Source organism: Xenopus laevis, chromosome 9_10S (assembly GCF_017654675.1).
Source record: "Xenopus laevis strain J_2021 chromosome 9_10S, Xenopus_laevis_v10.1, whole genome shotgun sequence".
Taxonomy (NCBI): Eukaryota; Metazoa; Chordata; class Amphibia; order Anura; family Pipidae; genus Xenopus; species Xenopus laevis.
Genome location: NC_054388.1, coordinates 101,149,102 through 101,175,796, shown reverse-complemented (window position 1 = coordinate 101,175,796; position 26,695 = coordinate 101,149,102). Strand labels below are relative to the sequence as shown.

General features: G+C 43.4%; 1 protein-coding gene across 1 annotated transcript in view; it reads left to right on the top strand.

Moving 5' to 3' along the window:
• The window catches only part of adcy9.S (adenylate cyclase 9 S homeolog), a 92,636-nt gene that overhangs the window by 39,172 nt on the left and 26,769 nt on the right, over window positions 1-26,695 (top strand). Inside the window, 1 exon segment of the mRNA XM_041579200.1 lies at window positions 26,477-26,661. Within this exon segment, the coding sequence (XP_041435134.1) occupies window positions 26,477-26,661 (185 nt within the window).

Genomic DNA, 26,695 nt, shown 5'->3' with positions numbered 1-26,695 from the left:
TCAGCAGAAAACTGCACCGGCCTGGGGTTATACCAGTGAGCACCACGGAGTGATCCTCTTCCATCCTCCTCTTTACTTCGCACGGCTGCGCATGTGCAGTAGAACGAAAAGCCAAACTTTAACTACAAAGTGGTCTATTTCGTTCAAGTGCGCATTCATTTGCCCCGGGAAATTTGAAGAAAGAAGACAACAGAAGAGGATCGCTCCGTGGTGCTCACTGGTATAACCCCGAGCAAGTGCAGTTTTCTGCCGATAGGAGCACCGGCCCGGGGTTTCAGGTAAGTCAATACAATCACTTGGGGGTGCCTAACATTTGGCACCCCCAAGTGTACGAAGCATTTCCTTCTCCTTTAAGTCAGATTTAGAAAAGGAACACACTGTGACCTCTTATTCTAATGTTAGAGACAATTTTGTCCACCTTTTTTGGGTGAGCCAATATAAAACCTGACTGTTTGTAACCATGATTTTTTTTATATATTTTCAGGGGCATTTCCTTCATTTAGCAAAACCCACTGGGCTTCGGGGGTTATTTCTAGTGTAGAGAAAGCAATACTAAGGACTTGTATACTAAAAGAGCCACGTCTCCTATAAACAAGTTTAGCACTTAGGCTAACTGAATACTTTTCTCCACCGTCAGATTTCCACCTTCACATAAACACCCAGGACCCTTTCCCCCTGTCATTGGTAAAAGCCTGTCATCTTTTGTACTATATAGTATTTGAAGCCAAAAATGCAAGTGTCATCATTTATGGGTAGAAAACCAAGCTGACATTTTTTATTCATTTCATCGAGGCATAATGGGTGGTGGTAATGACCAGGAACGTGCAGGTTGGGCGTGTTTGGGGAAGTCAAAAAAAGCAAGCCCCTGGTACAGGTTAGTAACAAAGTCAGGTTGAAAAAAAGAAACACGTCCATCAAGTTCAAACTTTTACCTTTTTTTAACCTGCCAGTTGATCCAGAGGAAGGCAAAAAAAACCTCTGAAACCTCTCCAATTTGCTTCTGAAAAAATTCCCTCTGGACATCCCCAATTTAGGGAAGGTGGCAAGTCAAATGTCAAGCACAGCCCTTCCTCTTTTGTGATGCAATAGTGCTGACCCCTCCTCTGTGATGACTAATCCTACCCATATATGAGTCATCAGATTGGGTCTATTACTTTTGGACATGCCCACGATAACCACTTCCAGTTACACCCCCGTTCCAGGTTTGCAAATGTGATAGGTCCTGCCTAAACAGGAACAATTGAGAAGTCCAGTGAACAGGTCCATGAAACCCAGTACAGTAATTATGGCTTGCAGTGTGACGTTGGGCCTTCTGGCCTTCGGTTGAAGCCCTAGGAAATTTTTAAAATGTACTATAATATTAATTTTCCTTTGTTTGCGGGGGGGGGGGGAGGCATTGGCAAGGTTAGAGCAAGCTCCTTCCTATAAATATTGTCCTTTTTCCTTTATTGCTTGTCTCTTCCACCTTCTGTATCTCTCCCACTTCAACCATCTTCCAGCACATTCCTTTCTTAATCTCCCACCTCCATCCTTTCCTCTCTCCCACTCAATTCTTCTTCTCCTCCTCCAGCCTTCTATTTTGCATTTCCTAGCTTTCACATTCCCCAGTTCGCCTCCTCCCATCTAATGTTTCCTTTCCTTGACAGTCTTCTATCTTTTTCCGTACCACATATTGCGTATCCTTTCACTTATGTGTTCAGAAATGTCTCTGGGCGGTGAGCTGGCCCTGCATTGTGGCTCAGATTGGGCTGGCTGAAATATTCCAAGGGCAGGGACTTCATCAGGCCACGGATGCAGTCCACTCCCAACAGGTCGCAATAACCTTCCAGTATATGACTGAAAGGTTAAACTTTCTCGTGCTGTTTGTGGAAACTTGCTATCAGTGCTAGCAGAGGTAGTTTTGAATCTGAAGTTGCAACTGCTTGCACCAAAGATGACAGACGGTTTCCACAGAAGTCTCTGGAGGTGGCCAAATGGTATTTGTCACCCTTGCAGAATCCGTCTAATGTCACACTAACCTAAAGGACCTGGTTAGTTTCTTACAGCTCCCAGCATCCTCTACCTCCTGCTCTTCCTTGGTAACAACACAACAATTAGGTATACAAATATTTACAAAATATTCAACAAAATTCCAAAGCATTGACTAATGTTTATTTACCTATAGAGTGGGAGGGAGATCTGCCAAAACAGGTGATAATTACAATGTATAAGTTTTCATTCCTTTGCAGAATTTTTAATATTTCAAATCCACGTGCTCTTTTCAACAGTACAGGGAACAGTATACTTTTGTGTAAAGGACTGCGGTGTTGCCCTGCAGCTACTTCCATTGCATCATAAACACTATCTGAACTGGGGAACATAAATATGTTTATTTTTATTTACACAATCCTCCGACTGAGAGTCTGCCTCTAAAGAAGCCAATGGGCGATAATCAGGTGCCTGATCAAAATTTTCCGGCCACTCAGATCATCGAGCCGACCAATATCCAAGTCTTCTGCCAATATCGGTCGGCACATCTCCCACCATACACGCACCAGATATCATACGAAAATTTGTTTTGTACGAGATTATCTGTGAGTCTATGGCCACCTTACGGCTAGGGACAGACATAGCGGATCTCACAGAGAAACACAGTCTTAGGGCAGAGACACAGTCTCAGATTCGGGGAGATTTAGTCGCGCTAAGGTAAATCGCCTCTTCTTCGGGGGCGACTTATTTCCCCAAACTGCCTCCCTCCGGCTAGAATGTAAATTGCCGGCCGGGGTGGCATTTTATTGGCTACTGTAGGGCCACTCTTACTTGTAAGACCATTTCTGAACTGTGTCTGAACCCACAGGGCAATGGCGCATGGGACATGTCCCTGGTTTCCTTCTTACCTGTAGTACATTTAGAAAACTTTGTTTTGCAAAGTAGTCTGACGTTTCTTATAAGGCTACTGTGTGCTACTTTTGGAAGTGATGCGTATGCTTCACTCACTGGCAATTTACATTGCTGCCAATGGGAAGGAAATATTTTTTTGCCTTAAATCTGAATATGCAAATTAGTCAAAATAGTGCAATTTCTCCAGTTCAGTATTTGGCTGAATCCTTATTTGTTAGGGATGCACCTAATCCACTATTATGGATTCGGCCGAACCCCCAAATCCTTCGTGAAAGATGAGGCCGAATACCAAATCCTAATTTGCATACCATATTAGCAAAAATGAGCAGGCATTTAAAAACTCAAACCTAACAGGTCAATTACAATAAAAATAGTATATTTCATTATGTTTAGGACCAGGGTTTATGTCCCCCTTTAAAGGAACAGTTCAGTGAAAAATAAAAACTGAGTAAATAGATAGGCTGTGCAAAATAAAAAATGTTCCTAATATAGTTATTTAGCCAAAAATGTAATATATAAAGGCTGAACTGGATGTCTAACATAATAGCCAGAACACTACTTCCTGCTCTTCAGCTCTCTAACTCTGAGTTAGTCGGCAACTTTAAGGGAGGCCACATGGGACATAACTGTTCAGTGAGTTTGCAATTGATCCTCTGCATTCAGCTCAGATTCAAAATCAACAGTTATGACCCATGTGCCCCCCCCCCTCAAGTCTCTAATTGGTTACTGCCTGGTAACCAATCAGTGAAAACCAAGAGAGCTGAAAAGCAGGAAGTAGTGTTCTGGCTATTATGTTACACATTCAGTCACTCCAGCCTTTATACATTACATTTTTGGCTAACTAACTATATTGAAAGCATTATTTATTGTGCACAGCCTATCTATTTACCCAGTTTTTATTTTTATACTGAACAATTCCTTTGAAGCCTACACTTTTTTTTAAAAAAAAAAAAGCTGGATCAGAATAAGCACCTTATAATTCTTTTCTTTGTTCATTGTTTTCATATGATCAAAAAGGAACATGAAGTGCTGTGTGATCTGACTCATCTCATTGTTGGGGAAATGCCTAATCTCTACCTGTACAATGCTGCTTCTACCTCTATGAGTACATCACTGGGATGGTGTATACAGAATTAAATACCATTGAAACAAAGAAATTAGGAGAAACCATGAGCAAAGACCAGGCTCTTTCCTCTGAAGCCAAATTGAAGCAAAGGCAGTGGAATTCTTAAAGCACTAGTTCACCATTAAATTAACTTTTAGTATGTAATAGAATGGCCTATTCTTAAAAACTCTTCAACTAGTGGGAGGGGGGGTCACTGACTCTGTCAACTAAAAAAAACTTAGAAAACTGCTGCAATTGTATTGTTATTTTGTATTGTGTTTCTATTCAAGCCTCTCTCCTATTCAGGTTCCAGTCCACTGCCTGGTTACTAGAGTAACAGTACAGCTTTTCTGAGCAATATTGCAGTTTATAAAAGGCTGATAACACAGGGGGCTGAAAATCATCCAGGATAAAAATACAGGCTGACCCTGGAATCGCCCTATACTTCCTTCCCCCTCCCTGCAGCCGCAGGGTCAACTTTCTCTGTAGTTATGCCCCTGATTGTCAGGGACGGATTTACTTTTTTTGCCACCCCTAGGCCGACTGGGTCCTAGCGCCCATTGCTAACGCACACACTCCCCCTGTGAGCGCATTAGCGGCCACCAGGTCCTAACGCTGCCGCAAACGTCTGCACACCCCAATGCACATCTAGATGGCGCCCTAGGCCCGAGCCTTTGTGGCCTCTCAGGTCTCAACTGTGAAACCCAAGTTATAATTTGCCCAATAAATGAAAAACTTCTAAATATTATGATACTCACTGAGATTTTTTTTTTCTATCAAAATGGCTTAGCTTAGATATAAAACACAGTTTTTTTTTATTATAGAAAGAAAAAAGCAGAATTGGCATTACTGTTATTCAGAGCTTTTTGGATAACTGGTTTCTGCATAACAGATCTCATACTTTTAATTAAAGCATTGGGCTTACTCATCAGGCAGAATATTGACAGAGATAGATTGCCACCCGTCCAGTTTTAAACTGGATATTCCAGTATTCAAAGTGCTGTCCGGTTCAAAACTTTCTTTCCGGTTAAAAACACTGAGAAAACTGTACAGAAATGCAAGAAAATTTGTAGAAAAAACGGGGCTGTCCGGCACTCAAACGGATCCACAGGACCAGAAAAGTTTAGTTAAAAAATATATTTTTATTTTACAAAGTTAAAAAATGTATACTCTCCATCCGCCCTACTCGTTTCGTACCCACAAGGGCACTTAATCATGGGCTATGATTAAGTGCCCTTGTGGGTACGAAACACGTAGGGCGGATGGAGATGCAAGTATACATTTTTTAACTTTGTAAAATAAAAATATATTTTTTAACTAAACTTTTCTGGTCCTGTGGATCCGTTTGAGTGCCGGACAGCACAGTTATTTTCAAATTTTCTTGCCGCTCCCTAAGATGGGGTCCCCTCCCCCAGCTGGGGGTCAGGGCTGGGGCTGGTGCACCCGGACCACATTTGCTATTTGGTGAGTTATTGACAGGGGCGATCCGCCAATGAGGCGAGCTGAGGCGCTCGCCTCAGGCGGCATCGCCAGCTAGGTTTCCAGGGGCGGCAAAAAGCCGCTCCTGGTGCCTTTAAGAGCCGAATTTCCGGTTTTTGAACCGGAAATTCGGCTTTACTAGGGCGAGAGAGCGCAATTGCGCTCTCCGCACTAGCGTTGCTGCCTCCCCCCCGGAAATCGAATCGGGCTGGGGGGGCGGCATTACTGGAGCCGCCTCAGGCGGCAATACATACAGAAACGGCGCTGGTTATTGACATTATATTCTGGGGCATCTTGTCTCTCTTACTATTGTACAGCAATGCAGCCAATCAGATCAGACACAATTGTTCCAGTTGCAGGCACAGATGAAGGCTGATGCCAGTATTATACTTTTATACTGCTTTTCGAGCAACAGCTTAGTTTGCCAGTATCTTAAACTTCTTAGTGGCGCTTCCAGACGCTGCTCTGAACGGTTATAAACCTATCTTTCAGATTTTAGATACTGCCATTTTCAGCCAGTTGAAAAGCAATACCACGATTCACCTCTGTGACACTTGTCACCAGCAGAAACGGAACTAGAGGGGGGCGGGCCCTGGCGCAGGACGCACAGCCGGGCCCCCGCCCCCCCCCTCCTCCGTACACCCGGAACTGACCGGGAATATGCGGCGCGCGGACTGCCGGTGGGCCCTTACGGCACCAAAGTCAGACATGTAGAGGCGTAACTACAGAGGAAGCAGACCCTGCGGCTGCAGGGGGCCCCAGGAGGTATAGGGGCCACATGAGGCCCTAATTAATGAACAATTTCTACATCTATTGGTAAAACATGGCAACCTGGGGGCCCTAAAATGAATTTACTGTGGGGCCCAGCAACATTAAGCTACGCCACTGCAGATAGGGCTTTGGGAAGGAGTTGTTCTACTAGTTAAGGTGCTGCAGCTGTTATATATTTAAGCCCCCAACCGCCAGAATTCTGTATTACATTTCTATTAGGTTTCTGTGCGACCCAGCTGCCCAATGTCACACCATAATGTGACGCTTGGTTGGCTGAGGAGCAAGCTAAAAATATCCTCGCTGCAGGAAGGCAGATTGTAAGCAAGATGAACCACAAGGCCTACAATCTGCTGGGGAATATGCACTCTAGATAAGATTGTATCTGTATGAGCATGGAATATGGCAATTCAAATATATAAATATAAACATGGAGATATGTACAATTAAAAAAAAAAACAATTGGGGACTCTGTAAACAACTTGGGTCTTTATCTGGCCACATTGTGCCATAAGTTTGATGGATGTTCCTGGGTTAGTTGGGTGCATCTTATTAATGGGTGGCAAAGTTAAAATTGCAAAAACAAACAAAATTTGCAAGATTTTGCCGATCTTTTCCCCAGTTCCTCCACTGGATCATCAAATCAAGATACAATTATAGATCAGCGCCACAGGCTATGGAATAAAACAAATGACAGAACCTAGTGCAATATTGTTAATATTCAGAGCAGTCACCAAAGTGTTACAACGCTAATCTGTGTGTGTCTTGAACCATAGAAAGTCTATGCACAGATTTTGCTTGTGTGTTCTAAAGTGCTATAGTGATTTCTACAAAGTCTAATCTACAAAATAAAAATTATAATTAAGTCAAACAAGGTGCTTGTAGTGCTTGCTTCAAAAGCTAAAATGAATTAAAATAAGGTGCAATGGTGTTTTCTCCAATCAGTAAAACTCAGCATGTGGCTTCTCCACTCTCTGGTGGGATTGGCAACCTGATTTCAAATCAGTATATCAATATTAACTCCAGGGTATTCCTTTTTCTGTAAAGACATTAAAAATCAGGGACAGTGCTGGTTAAGACTTTGCCTTTATTTTTTATTTCTCTTTATTTTAAACTTTTTCCAAAGAGTCATATGAAATATAACAATGCAATACAGAATTTGTATTAATAACAATATCCTACTGTAATATACTTAGATGTAAAAAAAAAACGAAATGTAAAAAAAAAAAGGAAGAAAAAAAGCAAGAATTTGCCTTTATTTTTTTAAAAGGTTTTAAAACTTATTGCACTTACATAAATCATACTTCTTAGCGCATATCAAACAATCCAGTTTTGTAGTACAGATCATGTAGGTGAACATTTGCAATACAAAGAGATGGGTTCTGCCGGCGTCTCCCTCTCCCGTGTGTTCCACCTGTACATCCACACACTGCTGAGACCGGAAGTCATAGGTCCGCCATAGCCTAAAACACAAATTGGGCAGGTTTTAGATGGCGAATAAACAAATTTGAATTCTTAAAGGGACAGTACATGATAAATTTCAAAATTCGAATTTCGATTTATTTATTTTTTTAAATTCAAATAGAATTTGCAGTATTCTCTAGTCGAATTACGCTAAAACAAACTTGAAATATGCATTTAAAAATTAAAAATTTTCAATTCGACCCTTGATAAATCTGCCCCTAAGAGTTAAGCATTGCAGTGTTAATGTTACACTATGGGGGGCAAGTGCAAGACTCTCTGTCGGTCACATACACAACCTAAAGCAATAAGTGATTGGTGCAGGACTGTATAAGGGGCAGACTCATTGGAATTCACCATTTACAGGCAGAACCATGGCTAAATATACATCTGGTTACTATTTTAATCCTCTTTATTTCACAAATAATAACATTCATAGAGGGAAAAAAGGAGTTTTTGGGAACATCAGGACAAAATTGTGATGTAAAATCCGGGAAAACGTTACTTAAAATCAGGGAAATGCACCCATTGAAATGCATTTAAATTGGTGGGACCACAAATAAAAAATATAATATGTGGGGAAACTTAAAATCAGGGGACTTAAAATTTAAGTTTTACTGTATACGCACACAAAAAAAGCCAGTGGAATTCTGAGAATTGTGGTTCAAAAGCTACAAGGGCAACAAGTTTCATGAATATTGGCTGTTAAGCAGTGCAATAACATGTAAGGACCATGGGAGCCTTTGTGTAGCTGGATCAAAAAGACCAAAAATATATTCCCAGTCAATACTCTCAAAGTTAAAAAATCACTCTAGCATAAGGCGGAGCATCAATTGGTCTGTATGCCTACTTATTAATATTTATGCTAAATAAAGAGTGATTTTTTAACTTTGAGAGTATTGACTGGGAATATATTTTTGGTCTTTTTGATTTGGGTGCCCTTTGGAGTTGGGGGCTATATCCCAGCATTTCTGGCCCTTTTTTGACAGGCCCATATAGATTGCAGAAGTTGAATAAGAAGTGTATTTTGGATTTGTGTAGCTGGAGCCTTGGGCACATGCCTGTTCCACCCTGTTGTAAAGCTGCAGCGGGCCGGCCCTGAACATATAATATGTAGAAGTTTGACATAAGGGAACCACCACAAGTTGGCCATACAAACGCCCATGTCTGCTGCTGCTGCTGCATTTCCAAATATTATTGGTCCTATGGGGCTAAGGCTTAGCTCTTCTGTTTTATTCTTATATGCTCATTAGCATTTCCTAGACATGCATCCCACGGTTTGGAGATCACTCAATGCTAATAGTAGAGTAGCAGAACCCCTCTGAGGCCTGCTTGCTTTATTCTGGCATGGGTTCAATTCTCCTCTGATTCCTGCTCCTTTATGGGTGTACTTTTCCCAGCCGCCTGCTGAACAGATTGAGTAGAGGAAAAAAACACTTCTCACACCTGCTGTTTCGTACAGTATATTTATATTTAGCCCTTGGGCTTGTCGGGGAGTTGCAGTTTCCTATCAGCAAAAGATTGGCATTGACAGTGCCACCCATTGAGGTACTAAGGTGAGCTTGAAATGGAATAAAGACACAGTGAGGGCAGATCTTTGCCAGATTTGGCTGCCCAGCTGGGCTAAATAGAGTCAGATAATTTGGCCCCACAGGCAACAATTGGATAAAATGGGGGTTTGTGCAGATCCTTTCCTAGAGGGCCACATTCATAACTCAATGAGATCCTTCTCCTGAAGTGGTTTTCCAGCCAGCCTAATTGATAGCTAGCCAAACATTGGCCATATATTGGATGTAGCTTCCATATTTGTGGCCCCATACAAGGACCATTTAACAGGGTTGGAACTAGGGGTAGGCAGAAGAGGCATGTGCCTACGGCGCAAAGTTGGAGGGGCGCCAGGCACGGTACCTCTTCTGCCGGATTCCCCCTAGTTTGGACCCTTGTGCCCCCACCTGCGGCAGCAATTCCAGCCGCTAACACTCCTCCATGTGCACACGCACTCACATACCCATCTTCCAGCCACTCACACTCCTCCATGCGTGGGCACATACTCACGTATGCATCGCCAGGGCCTGCACTGGTCCGTGCATGCGCAGTCGATCGTTCGTGCGCATGAATGTGGAGGGGGGCAACATAGTCAGTTGGGTTGCCTAGGGCACCCAGCCGACACGGCCCGGCACTGCCATTTAACTTCAGACTGGCCAAGTGTGCCAGCCTGTAAGGCTAACTGGAAGAGCTTTGTAATATATCTGTCTAATTAAAGGGGACATGTCACCCAGAAAATTATTCAAAATCCTATTTTATTACATTAGTCAAGCAAAATTAACTTTAATTACACTATATAAATTATTTGAATCTTGTTTCCTTCGGTCTCGGAATTCATAATTATAGCAAGCAGGCAGGAGCCATTTTGTGGACACTGTTATTAAGACAAGCCTTGTATCATCTCAGAATCTTGTTTGTGCACCAGAATGGGGGACCTGATGCCCATCCCTATGCCCTGGCTACACAATTAAATGGTTAAGAGAAAGGGGGGAATGTGGGGAGAGCATTGACACCCAGGAAGTGCTGAATGGAAAGTGAAAGTAACTGTCTGCTCTGTCTATATGCCTAAGGGATAGAGGAGGGGCAGACAATATTTGATTGACAGCTGATATTTTTAAATGAGCTTACAACAGCTATGAATGCTTTAATAAAAAATGTAAATTGGATTTCATGTTTAATTTGAAAAGGACTTTTATTATACAGCTTTTTGTGTCTGGGTGACAGGTCCACTTTAAAGAGGGCAAGTCTGATTTTTTCCAAACACTGATATAGTGCAGCGCAAGACAATCCATCTGGAGACCCATATACATAATCAAATTGATTTTTATAGCCTCTAGATTTCTTAAAATCCCCGCTGACCCACATCATAACCTGCTTTCCTGAAACACCTCCCCATGCAGGCAACTTTGGGCAATTTTGGAAAATAAAGCACCATTGTAAAATCAATAAAACTATACCTTTAAAAAAAAAACTCTTCCTGTAGGGCCCAGGATTTTGGCCAATCTATTCCAATACGTGATCACCTTAATGTATGCAAGCCCGGATTTGTGGCGGGGCAACAAGGGCCCGGGCCTAGGACGGCAAGTTGTTAGGGGCGGCAAGTTGTTAGGGGCGGCATGTTGTTAGGGGCGGCATGTTGTCCAGCCGCTAGCTGAGGAGCACTGGGGACGCGTTGGCTGGCTTTGGCCAAATCATATCCATATTCTGAATTTAATGAAGCAAAGCTTAGGTGAAGTGGACACATTTCCAGATGGGAAATAGTGTTTATTTATTTATTAAATGTGGCCCCATTCTACGTAGTTGGCAGGGCCCCATGATTTCTAAAGGTGGTCCTGACTCAAAGCTCACAAAACACCCATAGAACAGTTCGGGGGGGTCTTAAAGGAACAGTAACGCCAAAAAATGAAAAGGTAATGAAAATATCAGGAACTGTTGCCCTGCACTAGTAAAACTGATCTGTTTGTTACTGAAACACTACTATAGTTCATATAAGCAAGCTGCTGTGTAGCAATGGTGGAAATTGAAAAAAAGGCTATATGTCACAGGTTAAATAGTGGATAACAGATGATTATGTTCTACAGAGCTTATCTGCTATCTGCTGTGTAACCTGAGCCTTTTCTGAGCCTCTGCTACACAGCAGCTTATTTATATAAACTATAGTAGTGTTTCTGAAGCAAACACACCAGTTTTACCAGTGCAGGGCAACACTGCATTATATTATATTATATATACTTTATATTATATTATACTTTAAATCAATTTAATTTTTTGATGTTATTGTTCCTTTAAGCAGCGAGTTAAGCAAAAATGTCAGCTATACATTTGTGTGAAGCCGTCAGGGTGCAGTTTAAGCATGTAGCACTGTTTGACAAGTTTTGGGTTGGGAAGGATGTGTAACAAATAATCGATATAAACTTCTTATAAGACTTCTTATATATTCGCATATGACATGATCACATATACATACCTCCCACCATTTTGGAAGTAAAAAGAGGGACAAAAATTGTGTAGCGCAGCAATTTTTTGACCACACCCCTTTCTGTGGCCACACCCCCTAATTACCATGTTTGTTTTACAAAATTTGTCAATTTATGAAAGTTTGAAAATATTTCTCCTTATCTAAACTGTGTTTTTGTGTCTCAAAATTGTTACAAAGGATCTTATTTGCACCTGTTAGCTGTTCTGGGCTTTCTGCTAAAAGCCAATTAAGTGAGAAACTTTGTTTCTTTTTCTGGCTGTTCAGTGCAGAGAAAAGAGGGACTTTCCAGTACAAATGAGGGATTGCGGGTTGAGCTGTCAAAAGAGGGACTGTCCCTCCGAAAAAGGGACAGTTGGGAGGTATGCATATGGGTTCACAAGGCAGGTACTTACAGGCAATTGGCTGCTTGTGACGCACTTCAGAATCAGTCAGCAGCAAAGTCATCTGTCTTGGACGCCCAAAAGACACAGGAGCTTGTCTGTTCCCCTCATTGCTGCCAGATACGGAATGTTCTGCACAATAAGTGTTTATAATGGAGTCATTCTGGAACGTGGCAGCACCTTCAGTTTACATTAAAACTGACACTTCCTGACTAATGTCAGCCACTTAGGCTACTGGAGGTGCTGAACCCGTTGAAGCTTTTTGTAAATATAACACTTGCATTGGATTTATATCCCAGTACTTTACCCTGGATACTTCTATGGGTGATCCGGCGTAGTGCACTGCATAAATTCAATCTCAAGGAATGGCACCTACTGTAATTATAATGCAGTTTTATGATTATTTTCAGCCTGGCTCCATTCCTACTGTTTATTATGTATATACATCATGTGAACTCTGGCCCCTTTGTATTTTGTATACAGGAGTTCCATTTATATGTTGGTTTATGTTCAGTATCCATCGCATACAGTAACAGACCTTACTGGTTTTCCAAAATTGAAGTGTTAAGTTGAATGTTCGTGTCTCTGGCGTTTCTGTCTGGAAAATAAACAAGCGTTGGTGCAAGGCACTCTGGTAGACCACATATAGATTAGACCAAAGATTGGTAGATAAAAAATAGATACCTTTATTTATACAAACATCTCTCGCCTAACGCGTTTCGTGTCTCTAGGACACTTAGTCATACATAGGCTTTAGTGATGTGCGGGGATTTCTCGACCCGCACCCGACCCTAACCACCCGCTCCCTACCCGAATCTGACCTGGGCCCGATGCTCCCCTTTATTTATAGACCCGCGCCCGACCCGCCTTGCAGTGACGTCACAAAAGGAGCGGGCGGAAGTCTATAAATTCCAGTGCCGGAACAGTACTAGGTCGCGGCGGGGGAGAGCAGGAGACGAGCTCGACCGGCGACCCACGCATTTCGTCCAGGGGTCGGGCCAACCCGACCTGCCCGATCCGCCTCGGGTTGGCCCGCAAATCACTATTAGGCTTCAGTTTCAGTCAGCAGTTCAGTGATCCAGGTGCAGAGTCTGAATCTATTACAATTCTTATAATTTTCTACATTCATTTGATACATTTCTCAGCAGCATCTGTTGAATATTAGCAACTATTGCTCAGCAGGGACAAACATAAGAAATGCGACTTAATGTATCAATTTAGAACAGTCAGCGACCCCCACTTCACAGAGCTGCTTCAGAAGGTGAAAAATTAACATTTTAGATGCATTACAGTAGAACCCCCATTTTACATCCCCTGATTTAAGGTTTTCCCCCAATTTACATTGTTGTTTTGTGGTCCCACCTATATATTCCGCATAATACATTTCCCTGATTTTACATTTTCCTGGATTTTACACCATTTTTTTCTGGTCCCCTGAAAAACTTAAAATGGGGTTTCTACTGTATTAGAAAAACAGTTGCAAATAGAAAATAGTGATTGAAAAAAGTCTTTATTTGCGGTGAACAGGGTCGAACTGCATGCGCGATCTTTGCGTCTATGGCCAGCTTTAGAAAGCAAAGGGCTTCTATATATTTTAAAGATAAATAGAGAGCACATTAAATAACATCATTTACAGTGACACCCTGGGGGGGGTTATTCCTGGCCCCCTACTGGCAATCAATGTGACACTCATTCTAATATTACTGATGAATACAAACAAACAATAATTGTAGATAAACCCCTTCACACACTTAACAATGGCTGGCTAAGCAGCATAATCCCACTCCAATGGGTTCCAAAGCATGCAGGGAATAGAAGGAATTTCTATTTAAGGATTTAGAAACAAAGGGCACCCTTTCCCCACCAATAAGCCTGGTGTATTTGTGTTTGCTTGTTTGTATTGCCTCTCATTGTTTCAGTATGTAAGCAATCATGCTGGTGTTGCCATACTTGTAGCCATTCCAGTTGTCTATAGTTGGATGGCATCCATGCCTGTTCCTCACTGCTACCAATAGGGATGCACCAAACCCTGCTTCTTTAGGGTTATGGCACGCGGGAAGATTAGTCGCCAAGAGATAAATCTTTACTACTGGAGGTGACTAACCCCCCCCAGAAGTGCCTTCCCACCAGCAAAAATGTGAACCGCCGGTGGGATGGCATTTCCGTCACTTCGTTTTTCTGTAAATGCAGATGGGAAAGCATTTTGGGGTAGATTAGTCGCCCGCAGTAGCAAAGTTTTATCGATTTGCGACTAATCTCCCCGTATGCCACCACCTTAACTTCGGAAATCCAAAACGATTCATATTCTTGCCAGCGGGAAGGCATTTCAGGGAGATTAGTCGCCCGCAGTAGAGAAGATTTGTTGCTGGGCGACTGCTACCACCCTTAGGGTAAGGGCAAACCTGGCGATTTGGGGAGATTTAGTCGCCTGCCGACTAATCGCCTCTTCTTTGGGGTGACTAATCCCCCCTGAACGCCTTCCTCCTGTCTTGCGCCCGGCTATAATGAAAAGTCGCATGCGGCATGGCACACGTGGCGCTGCCTCACAAGGAAACTTCGGGCATCTTTACAATACGAAGCACCGCATGTGTCGTGCCACAGGCGACTTTTCATTATAACCGGTGCAAGACAGGGGGAAGGAGTTCGGGAAGATTAGTCGCCCCAAAGAAGAGGCGGTTAGTCACCAGGCGACTAAATCTCACCGAAGCACCAGGTGTGCCCTTACCCTTAGGGTGAAGACATGTGGGGTTACTAGTAGCAGCTACTTGTCACTACGTATGTTTAGGCAATTTTCAGAATTGCCTATGGCAGGGTATTGTCTGGCATTTTGTACCCATGACAAGTAGCTGCTACTAGTAGTTCTGTGTGTCTTTATCCTTAGCACCAGAAAAGCAGCTTGGATTCGGCCAAATCCTGATGGGGGGTGCAGGCAGATATCCTCGATCTCCACCCCCCCAAGGAGGAGACCTGCACGCTAGACCGCAAAGTGCCCCACATGCGGATGGGCAGCATGCAGACCCTGGGTAAGGCTCATTGGTTGTGTTTCTGTACGTGGAGGGTGAATCAGCCAATCACAATTGGAATGCACATACTTTTACTATGGTGTAGAGTAGACCTTGATATTGAAATTAGGGATGCACCGAATCTACTATTTTGGATTTGGCAAATCCCCGAATCCTTCAAATATGCAAATTAGGATTCGTATTCAGTTTGGCCAGGCACAAGGATTCGCCTGGATCGGAATCCTGCTGAAAAAGGCAGATTCCTGGCCGAATCCCGGATTCGGTGCATCCCTAATTGTGATACAGATAAGCTGAAAAAGATCTAAATTTTTTTTTGGGGTACCCTCCTTCCCCCTTACATTTGCCACCTAAACTATACTCTGGGCACATGTGTAGGGCAATATCAGACCTCTATTTAATTTTATTAAGGTTCCCTGGCCTTGTGTAGTGTAATGTAGTTGCTGCAGCATATACGTCCATTGTACTTTAACTGCACGCTGTATGCTAATTAGGCATCGCTAGCGAAACTTCGGACTGCTTATCGTATTATAGATATCGCAACTTCGAACCGTTCGGTAACCTGTGCCCAACTTCGGATCTTTGTGAATTTGCGCAGCCCTGGCGAAACTGCGCCTGGTGAAGTGTGGCTAAGTGTGGCAAACCCGTCTCTAGCACATTTTCGGAGCTTAGTGAATTTGCGCCTAAGGGTTAGGTCACACTGTGATATTCGGGGTGATTTAGTCACCCGTCGACTAATTGCCTCTTGTTTGGGACGACTAATCTCCCTGAACTGCTTCCCCGTCTTCAGCCTGCTAGAATGAAAAAACGCCTGTGGCACGGCACTCATGCCACTTTGTTTTCCGAAGTCGCCCAAAGTTTCCATGTGGTGTGCCCGGTGTGCCCATTGAGTAGTTGGTGTTTAAAAGTTGCACTGTGTACAGCCGCCTTTTTCATAGTCACAGAATGGACAAGAACAGATAGTAACACCTTAACTGCCAGACTGAAACTGCTGGGGCAGTGGCACATATATATATATCTATATATAAATATCGGATGTGCCATTGCTCCACCAGCTTCAGTCTGGCACACAAGGTTATATAGTGCAACTGAATGTAAGAGTGAATTATACTGACATCCCATCAACGTAAAACACACTGGACTTGTAAATGTTAACTCGCATTATTCCTGACTACGTTCCTAGTGAACTTCAGTCTTAATGGGATGTTCTATTGATTTTTAGAAGCTATAAATATTGTTTATAGCCTTTTGTTCTTAAAAATAAAAAAAAAAGACAAGAGGACTCTCACATCTTGGATATTGCTGGACAAAACAAAGCAAGTATTCTACTGGTTCATGCCAATTTTACCTCTGTTATATAGAAGTATATGGATGATATTTTATATGACCAAGTATCAATATGGCTGTTCCCGCTCGTATGATTAAATGCAGATAGGGTTTCCACCTTTTCTGCAAAAAAAATCCTATATATTTATCTTTTTTCCTTATTAATAACATTGGGATCAACCATAATTTTTACAGGCCAGGCTGATAAAATACCGGCCAGGTGACAAACCTATATGTAGATACCTGTACTGCCCACACCCCTTTACTGCTAGGCTGTGCCTTGTATGGATTCTTCTAATGGGATTATAACACAAGAGGAGTCTTATGGGATGCAAGAAGGAAGCTAGTGTGCTGCCTACAAGAGAAACAGTGGCTGCATGCTGAGCTAAACTAAAGAAGTAGCTAGAAATGTTGTACATGATGTGTTGTGCTTCTGTAACAGCCCAAGGCAACCACAGCCCTTTAGCAGTAAAGATCTGTGTCTCCAAAGATGCCCCAGTAGCTCCCCATCTTCTTTTCTGCTGATTCACTGCACATGCTCTGTGCTGCTGTCACTTACTGATCTTAGGGACCCACTCACAATATACAGTACACATAGAATAGAAATGTCACAATATAAGGCTGAGTAGTAATTAATACAGATAATTACTACATGGCAGCACAGAAACCAGTGCAATTAGCATCAGAATTTAATAATCAGCCCTGTAGCATCAGCTTATATTACAGGGGAAGCTCATTTTCTGCTGGATAATTAGTGACGAGCCCTAAGCTTAGCTTCTCAACAGCTGCTCAGAGCCCACTGAGCATGTGAGTGTCACAGACACTTTCCAAGATGGTGACCCCCTGTGACAAGTTTGAAGTCCTGGATCATTGCTGCTATTGACAAGCTGAAACTTTAGGCTGGTGCAATAAGTTCACTATATAAAATATGGCATTTTTAGCCACATTTATTTTTAGGGTTTAGTTGTCCTTTAATAATTATGCACAAAGCACTAGCGCATGTCAAGCTGCGTCCAATATAAGACCAGGGAAACAAGGATGCCCACCCAGTATTGCTTTTATAATATACAAGAGCCATGAAATTATATTTTTCAACATATATCCTTTGAAAAGGTGCTTAGTGAAATGTCTGCACTGTTGGTTCTGTCTGTTGAAACAGTGTAGCAGTGCAGCTCTTTCAGTTAACTGTCTCTCTTTCGTGGTTTTAAGAGCAAGCAGGGTGGTTTACCCAGGCAATAGTTTTCAATAGCCATTGTATTTTGCCTAGAATCACATTTTCTATTATTAATATTATGCAAAAACTAAATAAAGTATTTGGGTGGAGTTCCCCTTTAAATGTGGATTTTGAGGCAAGAGATTTTTTTCAGTGGTAATAAATCCCAAAATAGAATTTGGACCTGTGGGCCATGCCGGGCTGGCTAGCGTTGCTGGAGCGTGGGGTATGATGGGAGTGGAGAGACAGCCGGCAGCACGACCAGCACTCTAATGTGAGCCAAGGTGTCAGGATTGAGTAGAGGAGGGTGACGAGAGAGTGCGCCTGCCCCGCACAGGAACAATGGCCCGGGGATCTGTGTTAATTACACGCCTGGCTTTTATCGGTGCGCTGCCCGTATCCCTTAGGTTGGCAGGATGCCATGCGGGCACTGAACCAAGGGGAGAATAATTTGTTAGTGTTACTCTGCAAAGTCAGGAATTTAACCCCTACATTTCCAGTATGTGCCATGGAGTCACTTTGTACCCTGTTTGCTATTCCCTCTCCCTTCGCTGTTATATTCTGCTCTTTTCAGCGTTCCCTTTCTGCCCTCCCCCTCCTTATCCCCCCACCATCACACACATTTGCTTTCTGCTAATTACTATTGTTCTCTCATGTCATTCCCTCTGCAGTTTCCTTGCCTTTTCCCTCCTATCTGCCCCATCAATGTCTCTCATTCCTCTCTCTCCCTGCTATTCCACATTGCTTCTTTCTCTCCCTCAAAGGGATAATGTCAACAGTTCATAGTACTGCTCCTGCAGAATTCTGCATTGAAATCTGTTTCTCAAAAGAGCAAACAGATTTTTTTCTTATTTAATTTTGAAATCTGACATGGGGCTAGACATATTGTCAGTTTCCCAGCTGCCCCAAGTCATGTGACTTGTGCTCTGATAAACTTCAGTCACTCTTTACTGCAAGTTGGGGTGATATCACCCCTCCCCCTCCAGCAGCCTAACAACAGAACAATGGGAAAGTAACCCTATAGCAGCCCCCTAACACAAGATAACATTTCACTGGTAGATCTAAGAACAGCTCTCAATAGTAAAAATCCAGGTCCCACTGCGGCATATTCAGTTACATTTAGTAGGAGAAACAACAGCCTGCCAGAAAACAGTTCCATTCTAAAGTGCTGGCTCTTTCTGAAAGCACATGACCAGGCAAAATGACCTGAGATGCACCTACACACCAATATTACAACTAAAAAAAAATACACTTGGTTCAGGAATTAAATTTAATATTGTAGAGTGAATTATTTGTGTAATTTAGAAATAAAACCTACATCATAAAAATCATGACAGAATCCCTATAAATGTGGCCATACATGGGCAGATTAAAGCTGCCAATATTGGTCCTTTAGACCGATTCATGAAAAGACAATTCAGCCAGCACTCACCAAGTGTTTACATTTCTTGTTAGTTATCTGGTGCACGTCATTCGGTGTCCACTTCAACCGACTTCACATATCCAGACAAAATGTTGCAGACAACACCATCAAGGAATTCAATTAAAAAGCCTTTATTTGCTACATTTTGGCTTCATGATCTGGACAGTTCATGAACTGTGGAAAAATGTGCCTGAAATCAATCGGGCAGGTTTGATTTTTCCTGCGATCGAGGACCACATTGGCTAGTTGATGCAGTCTTACGACCCATCGGTTCCCACTATCATCGTTGCAATCTGATCGTTCGGCCCTAAGGCCAAAAGTTCTTGTCACTTCTATGTAAGCCTGGAAAAATCATGATTGTGTAGCACAGTGACTGTAAGGCCTGGAGAAACCAAGATGGTGTAGCACAGTGACTGTAAAGCAAGGAGATGGTGTAGCATAGTGACTTTAAGGCCTGGAGAAACCAAGATGGTGTAGCACATTGACTGTAAGGCCTGGAGAAACCAAGATGGTGTAGCACATTTACTGTAAGGCCTGGAGAAACCAAGATGGTGTAGCACAGTGACTGTAAAGCAAGGAGATGGTGTAGCATAGTGACATTAAGGCCTGGAGAACCCAAGATGGTGTAACATAGTGACTATGTAGAGTAGTGTGCCAGTCCTGTAACAGTGCACAGAGCAGTGCTAACCTTTATTGGCCTGCATCTTCACCACAGCCCATTTCCACACCCAGCACTGTGTCTTTGCTCTATATGTGATTTGGCTCCATGCCCGATGCTGGCAGATGGTTGCACCAATTAAAGAGGACTCAATGAGCAAGTTCTTACCAAGCAAAAGCAAGTGGGCACTGCCCTGGAGAAACTATAACGGTGGTAAACGCAGAGTGAAGGGATCTTGGCTGGCTTTTTTTGTCTGTTTCCTGATGCCGATTCACACACATACTGACCTCCCTAATGCATAAGTATTCATTTAATTTACGTCTTCAGTAGCTCTGCTTCTCATTTACTGCAACAGCCCCAGACATTTCCGATTTACTGCCTCAATCAATCCTCATTCACTTCCACCTCGCTATCACTTCATCTTCTCTGCATCTTTCCTCTTCACCCTCTTGCTATCACTCCTTTTCATTCACTTAGGCTGAGCATACATTATAAGATCCACTTTGGTGGGATCACTGGATGAGCAGAACTTTACCAGATTTAGTCACCAGCATACAAGGGCAGATTGGGATCATCCTAATCCTCTCCTAAGGACAATTTTGGAATCATAATAGGAGCCTAAGGAATCCTGTTGAGAGAGGACCACATCACCAGGGGTGCTTCACCAATGAGGCGAGTTGAGGGTGTCGCCTCAGGCGGCAGCACCCCAGTAGGTACCAGGGGCGGCAAAAATGCTGCTCCTGGTACTTTAAGAGCGAATTTCTGGGGGAGGGGGGGCAGCAGCAACTGCTGCCGCAGGCGGTGGAGGGGCCAGGATCGCCCCTGCAACTCACAGAAGCTGTCCTTACTTAAAGAGATTTTTTGAAATCCAAGTTTTAGGTCTCACATCAGTGGGGCAGGCTTTTGGGAGGGCCCAGTACACAGGCCAGTGAACAGCTTCCTTGGTAGGGAGGGGCTGTTTGGCAGCTTTCATTGGCTTGATTATGGCTACTTTTGATTTTGATGCAACCACCCTGGCACTTCTCACCACTACATCACAATCACTTTAACAGTACCTCAACCGTTTACGACCTTTACTTGACTCTTTCTCTTCCACATCCTCATTCCTTTTACATTTTCAATTTACCACCCAATCAAGTCTTCACCTCCTCACCTCCCTTTCAACCAGAGTGATTTCTGTGATTTGTGATTTCATCCACAATTCTTCCTGCCTCCCCAAATATATCCTTTCTGTACCTTACTCTCCCTCAGGGCCAGAACTAGGGGTAGGCAGAAGAGGCAGCTGCCAAAGGTGCAATGAAAGGGGGCGCTGGGCAGTTACCTGTCTTTTACCTAACCCAAGTCCATAGTCACTGCTCTCCCCTGCCTCCCTCCCCTTCGGCGCTTTTCCTTGCATCCCTCCCCTCAGGTGCTTTCCCCTGCCTCCCTCCCCTCCCCTCCAGCTCTCTCCTAACTCCCTCCACTCTGACATTCTGTGCATGCATGCGCACAATGCGTTCGGAGGCGCACGCGAGCAAGGAGGAGGGTGCAGTGGCCCGGCACTGCTGTCCCTTCACTTTCTCGATCCATTCCTAATCACCACCTTTATTTACAGCCTACTACACACTTATGGTTATGGTGGGCTCTACAATTTATGATCTATAGCTATTTTTCACGCCCCCTTACTATTACCCCAGTTCATTCCCACACCTACCTGCTGAAATGCTATCCATAGAGCAGGTAGGAGGCGCTATCCATAGAGTAGGTAGGACATGCTATCCATAGAGCAGGTAGGACATGCTATCCATAGAGCAGGTAGGAGGCCCTATCCATAAAGCAGGTAGGAGGCGCTACCCATAGGACAGGTAGGAGGCAATATCCATAGGGCAGGTAGGAGACACTATCCATAAAGCAGGTAGGGGGCGCTACCCATAAAGCAGGTAGGAGGCGCTATCCATAAAGCAGGTAGGAGGCGCTATCCATAGGGCAGGTAGGAGGCGCTATTCATAGGGCAAAAGGCACCGGTAAGTGTTGGGAAAAGCTGTGTTTCTGCACTAGGGCTACATGTTATGCCACTGCCTCCTTCCACACCACGTCTCACCTTCCTTTAATTTCAAACCCACTTCTTTTTTTATTAACCACCCAATACTTTTACTTCACCCCATTCCTGATCCCCTCACCTCTTCCCCCTCACTTTTCCCACTTCAAATTTCCCTCTCATACGTCGCACTTGTCCTTCCCTCTGTGCCTTTTTTGTTTCCCTGCTGCTTCCTGTCTCCCTTTCCTCTCCATGTGCCTGTTGGTCAGTGGCCAGACACTCCCTCCTCATTACTCATTTATTTGCTCAGTGAAATATACATGAAGACACAAGTGTCCCTTTCACACCAACAAGTCTCCGTGGCACAATGCCTCAGCTTCTCACCTGTCAGCTCCTCGCCCCCGTCAGACAAGCGCTGCCATACCCACCCGGCTATACAGGCTGCCTGCGCTATCAACATCATATGAACCAGTCATGCATCAAATTCATAATTTTTGGATTCTCCCAAATAGAGAATCATCCATAAAAGATGGCAGGCCATCAGAAGGATGACATGTGGACTAATAAACTGCCTACTTGGTCTGGCAGTCAGTTAATGGTCACCTTCAATCTGAAATCTGTAAAAAGTGCCAGGAATTCCAAAAGCAAGTCATGCATCCCTAATGTAGGAAATAAAAATAGAAACATAGGGTAGTGACCCCCATCTCTGTACCTCAGGGATTCTACTGAGAAAACAAAACCATTTTCACTCCATCGGGTGGACAGTATTCAGTATTCTATGGCCCTGTTACTAACATGACTGGCAATTGACAATTACAGAGAGATTATATCAGGGATCAACTATTTTTATTATGTTTACTCTTGCAGTGAATAATTGTACCCTGCCCAGTAGAACCTACATTCCAGGTTCAGTGCAGTGATACACTTTCCTATTCTCCCAGTTTGTTTCAGAAAAAAAAACGAAGCTACTCTGGATACATATATACATTTTGCCAGTAGCGGTCCACATGAAACGGTGCATTGGGTCCCATCACAACTAATACTAGAACTCCACAGAGTCCCCTTGGCTCTTCTGGACACCTATGGAAGCTGCTGAGATCTTCACAAACCAATACACACACATAAGAGTGCATAAAGCATGAGATGTGCCGAGATTATTTAAATAAAAATTTGCCCCTAAAGGTGGTCATACGCAGGCTGAATCGCCTCTCCAGATGGAGTCAGCAGCTTGTTGGCCTGTTTATGTGGTCCCCCTAATAGTCTGTCATACCAGGATTGCCGCTGTCTTGAAATATACTGTAGGACCACTCTGAGACTTGAAACCAAGGCCAAGGTTCCTTTTCAGGTGGCCATACATGGGCAGATCTATTCGTTTGGTGAGGTTCGAATGATCATCCGATGGGGCCTACTGAGACCTGACAGACAAGGACCGCATCAAAGTGTCAATTCACTCCTAATGTGACTGGATTTTCCAGGTTTCTGTTGTCTTGACGCGGGCCCCATACATGGGCAAATAGGCAGCTGTCTTGGTGTGTTTTTCTTCTGTAAATAGATTTATCCTTGGAGAAAGACAAATAATGATTTCTATCCCCAAGGGCGTATTCCTAGCAAATAGTCTTAAGTGGTATTGGCAGTCACCTTGATGGAGCCGTTTGATCCAATGGATGACCAGGGGCAACATCCTGGATTAGAGGCGCGCTATTAAACAGCACAGGAACCAAGCTCTGAGTCCCAAATAATCAGTGCCATAAATGAAATTCTGTACACATTCCTATAGCCCCATACAAAGACAACACAACATAACCTCCCATGCTTTCAGGAGAAAAGGAATACACAGACAATGTGGTTATGTATCGCACGCCAGCCTGTGAGTGTGTTTGTGTGTAAGTGAATGTGTGTGTATGTGAGTGTGTGTATGTGAGTGTGTGTGCAGGGCCCTGGCCATGGAGATAAGTGATCCCATGGAAAGCAGGCACTACACAGCAGATAAGAGGCACATCATAGGGCGCTCATTTGTTTGTAGTGCAAATTGCTCTCTTCCCTGATGCAAACTCTTCCCCAGCCATGTGTATTCTGTGCAATTAGGCCTCTGCATAGTGTGCCAAGCTTTTCTAGCAACCCCGTCATCGGCAAGGTGCCTTTTGTCCACACTTCACTCTTCAGTCCACACTTTTCTCTGTGCAAATTGTGTTATGTCAACATTATTCTGGAGCCAGGTTCTGTGAAACTTTCCTCTGCTAATTTTCATTTTGTGCAACTCCCGCCATCCATACAAACCTTCCTCTGCAAACTACATTCAGAGAAAATCTTCCTCTGCAAACTGTGTTCACTGCAAACTTCCCTCTAAAAAATACATTGAGTGCAAACCTCCTTCTGCAAACTGCATTCTGTCCAAACTGCATTCTGTGCAAACCTCCCTCTGCAAACTGCATTCTGTGCAAACCTCCCTCTGCAAACTGCATTCTGTGCAAACCTCCCTCTGCAAACTGCATTCTGTGCAAACTCTGTTCTATGCAAATCTCCTTCTGCAAACTGCATTCTGTGCAAACCTTCCTCTACAAACTGCATTCTGTGCAAACCTCCATCTGAAAATGCCATTCTGTGCAAACTGTGTTCTGTGCAAACCTCCCTCTACAAGCTGCATTCTGTGAAAATCTCCCTCTGCAAACTGCATTATGTCCAAACTGTGTTCTGTGCAAACTGCATTCTGTGCAAACTGTGTTCTCTGCAAACTGCATTCTGTGCAAACTGTGTTCTCTGCAAACTGCATTCTGTGCAAACTGTGTTCTCTGCAAACTGCATTCTGTGCAAACTGTGTTCGCTGCAAGCTGCATTCTGTGCCAACTTCCCTCTGCAAACTGCATTCTGTCCAAACTGTGTTCTCTGCAAACTGCATTCTGTCCAAACTGTGTTCTCTCCAAACTGCATTCTGTCCAAACTGTGTTCTCTGCAAACTGCATTCTGTCCAAACTGTGTTCTGTGCAGACCTCCCTGTACAAGCTGCATTCTGTGCACACTTCCCTCTGCAAACTGCATTCTGTCCAAACTGTGTTCTGTGCAAACCTCCCACTGCAAACTGCATTCTGTGCAAAGCTTTCTCTCTTTTGTTCAGTGCAAACTACATTCCGTGCATAAGCCTGGCCTGCCTGTATTGTCATGCCTCACAAAGGAAGATTTGATTTGCCACATATTGTGGTTGATGCCCTAAACAAAACTGATCAATGTGGCCGGGTGATTCCTAGTCAATGTGTCAGGACCCCATTTAGCCAATATTCAGGGGAAAACTCATTGCTCTCCAGCCTAATGAGCTTAAATTCAAGCCATTGTTGAAACAAATGAAAAGGGCAAATATAAATATTGATGTTTCCCTTTCAAACAATAAACACACTGAATTTATTTTTAACATTGTGACCCCCCCAATTATCTTTGCTCTGCCCACAAATTATTCTTCCAGTCTGGAGACAAATGTCTGATTACGTTTGTGCGACTGTCGCCACCTGCTGGTGACGGAGGGATGTAATCACTTATGTTTTGCCAGTGTTTACTGTGGAAAGACTTCATTTCATATTCAGAATCGTGCTTGTTTATTGCTTTTCCCCGCAGGCTCTCTAGTGCACACACCATTTGAGTCCTAAATGCATTTGCTGTTTGTTCGCTGGTTAATTCAGTAAGAGAATGTTACACATACCAGTAACTGCCTGTTGCGCCAGTGCTATACAATAAAGGGCAACAAGCAACATTTGTGCCAGCGTTTTCCAGTTGCAGGGGAATCCTCATTAATTCTAAAATCTATATATATAGTCCTACAGCTCTTGGGGAAAGCTTTTCAATAACAGCCTTAAAGGGAACTATCACAAAAATGTTTCTCTTCATTCTGTCTTCTTGCAGCCGTTGGGTGTCAGATATTCATTGACAGTTAGATCCAATATATCTTATGGGGGGTGGGTCCGTTCCTAGAAGATGTATTAGAGCTCACTCAAATAACTAATTCCAGTAAAAACAAAATCTAACAAAAGAACTGCCTTTTGCACAAATCCTGCATGTAGAGAGACATGATGTCTGGTGATTTTAATAGAGTGAGCTCTAATACATCTTCTAGGCAAAACGAGTCCCCCTATAAGATATATTGGATCTAACTGTCAATCAATATCCGACACCCAACTCCTGAATGGAGAGGGATAGTGAACATAAACTTGATTATTTCAGAAACAGTACAGATTTTTTTAATTGATTGTATTTAGAAAGTTTCTTATTTCATTACGCTGAAGCTTATATTAAATATTAATTTTTGCAACAGTTCCCCTTTAAGGGAATATAATAAACACTGTCCCTGAATCCCTCCAGTACAGTCACATTCATACAGGGAGATCTATACATATCTAAGTGAGATAATTAATGGTATTAAAATCTGTATGGTTTCTGGGGGTTGTAGTTCAGCAGCAATTGTGTGTCTAGTACCTTAAAGGAATGTTGCATGTAAGAGAGGATGCGTATACCTGCTATGGTGGATTTTTATCGTGGGAATCTGATAGAAAATAGACAATGCTAGGAGCAGTATTGATAAGCTTCTGGTCAGCCTGGGCTCATTATTACAAGTTCCACTTTACTGACAGATAAAGTAATGGAGCCATGTGGTTATTTAGAGTGTGAGCCATGGGGCAACACCTGTCACAGTAGGCGCTTCACTGATGACCTTTTTTTTCTCTTTGCCATGTGTCACAGGATTAAAGACATTCCTGATCTCCGGGCGCAGGCCTCGTGTGTCCAGTTGCAGCTGCTCCCAGACCCTGCTGCCGGTACAAGAGGGGGCCGACCCCAGCAGCCCTTCCTTAGCCCCCCATCTCCAAACAGCAATCGGTGAGACCTGCGACAGTCTCCCTAACTGCACTCAGCCGGAGATACTCAAGGTAAGCAAGATGGCCTTTCTGTCCACTATTCTGT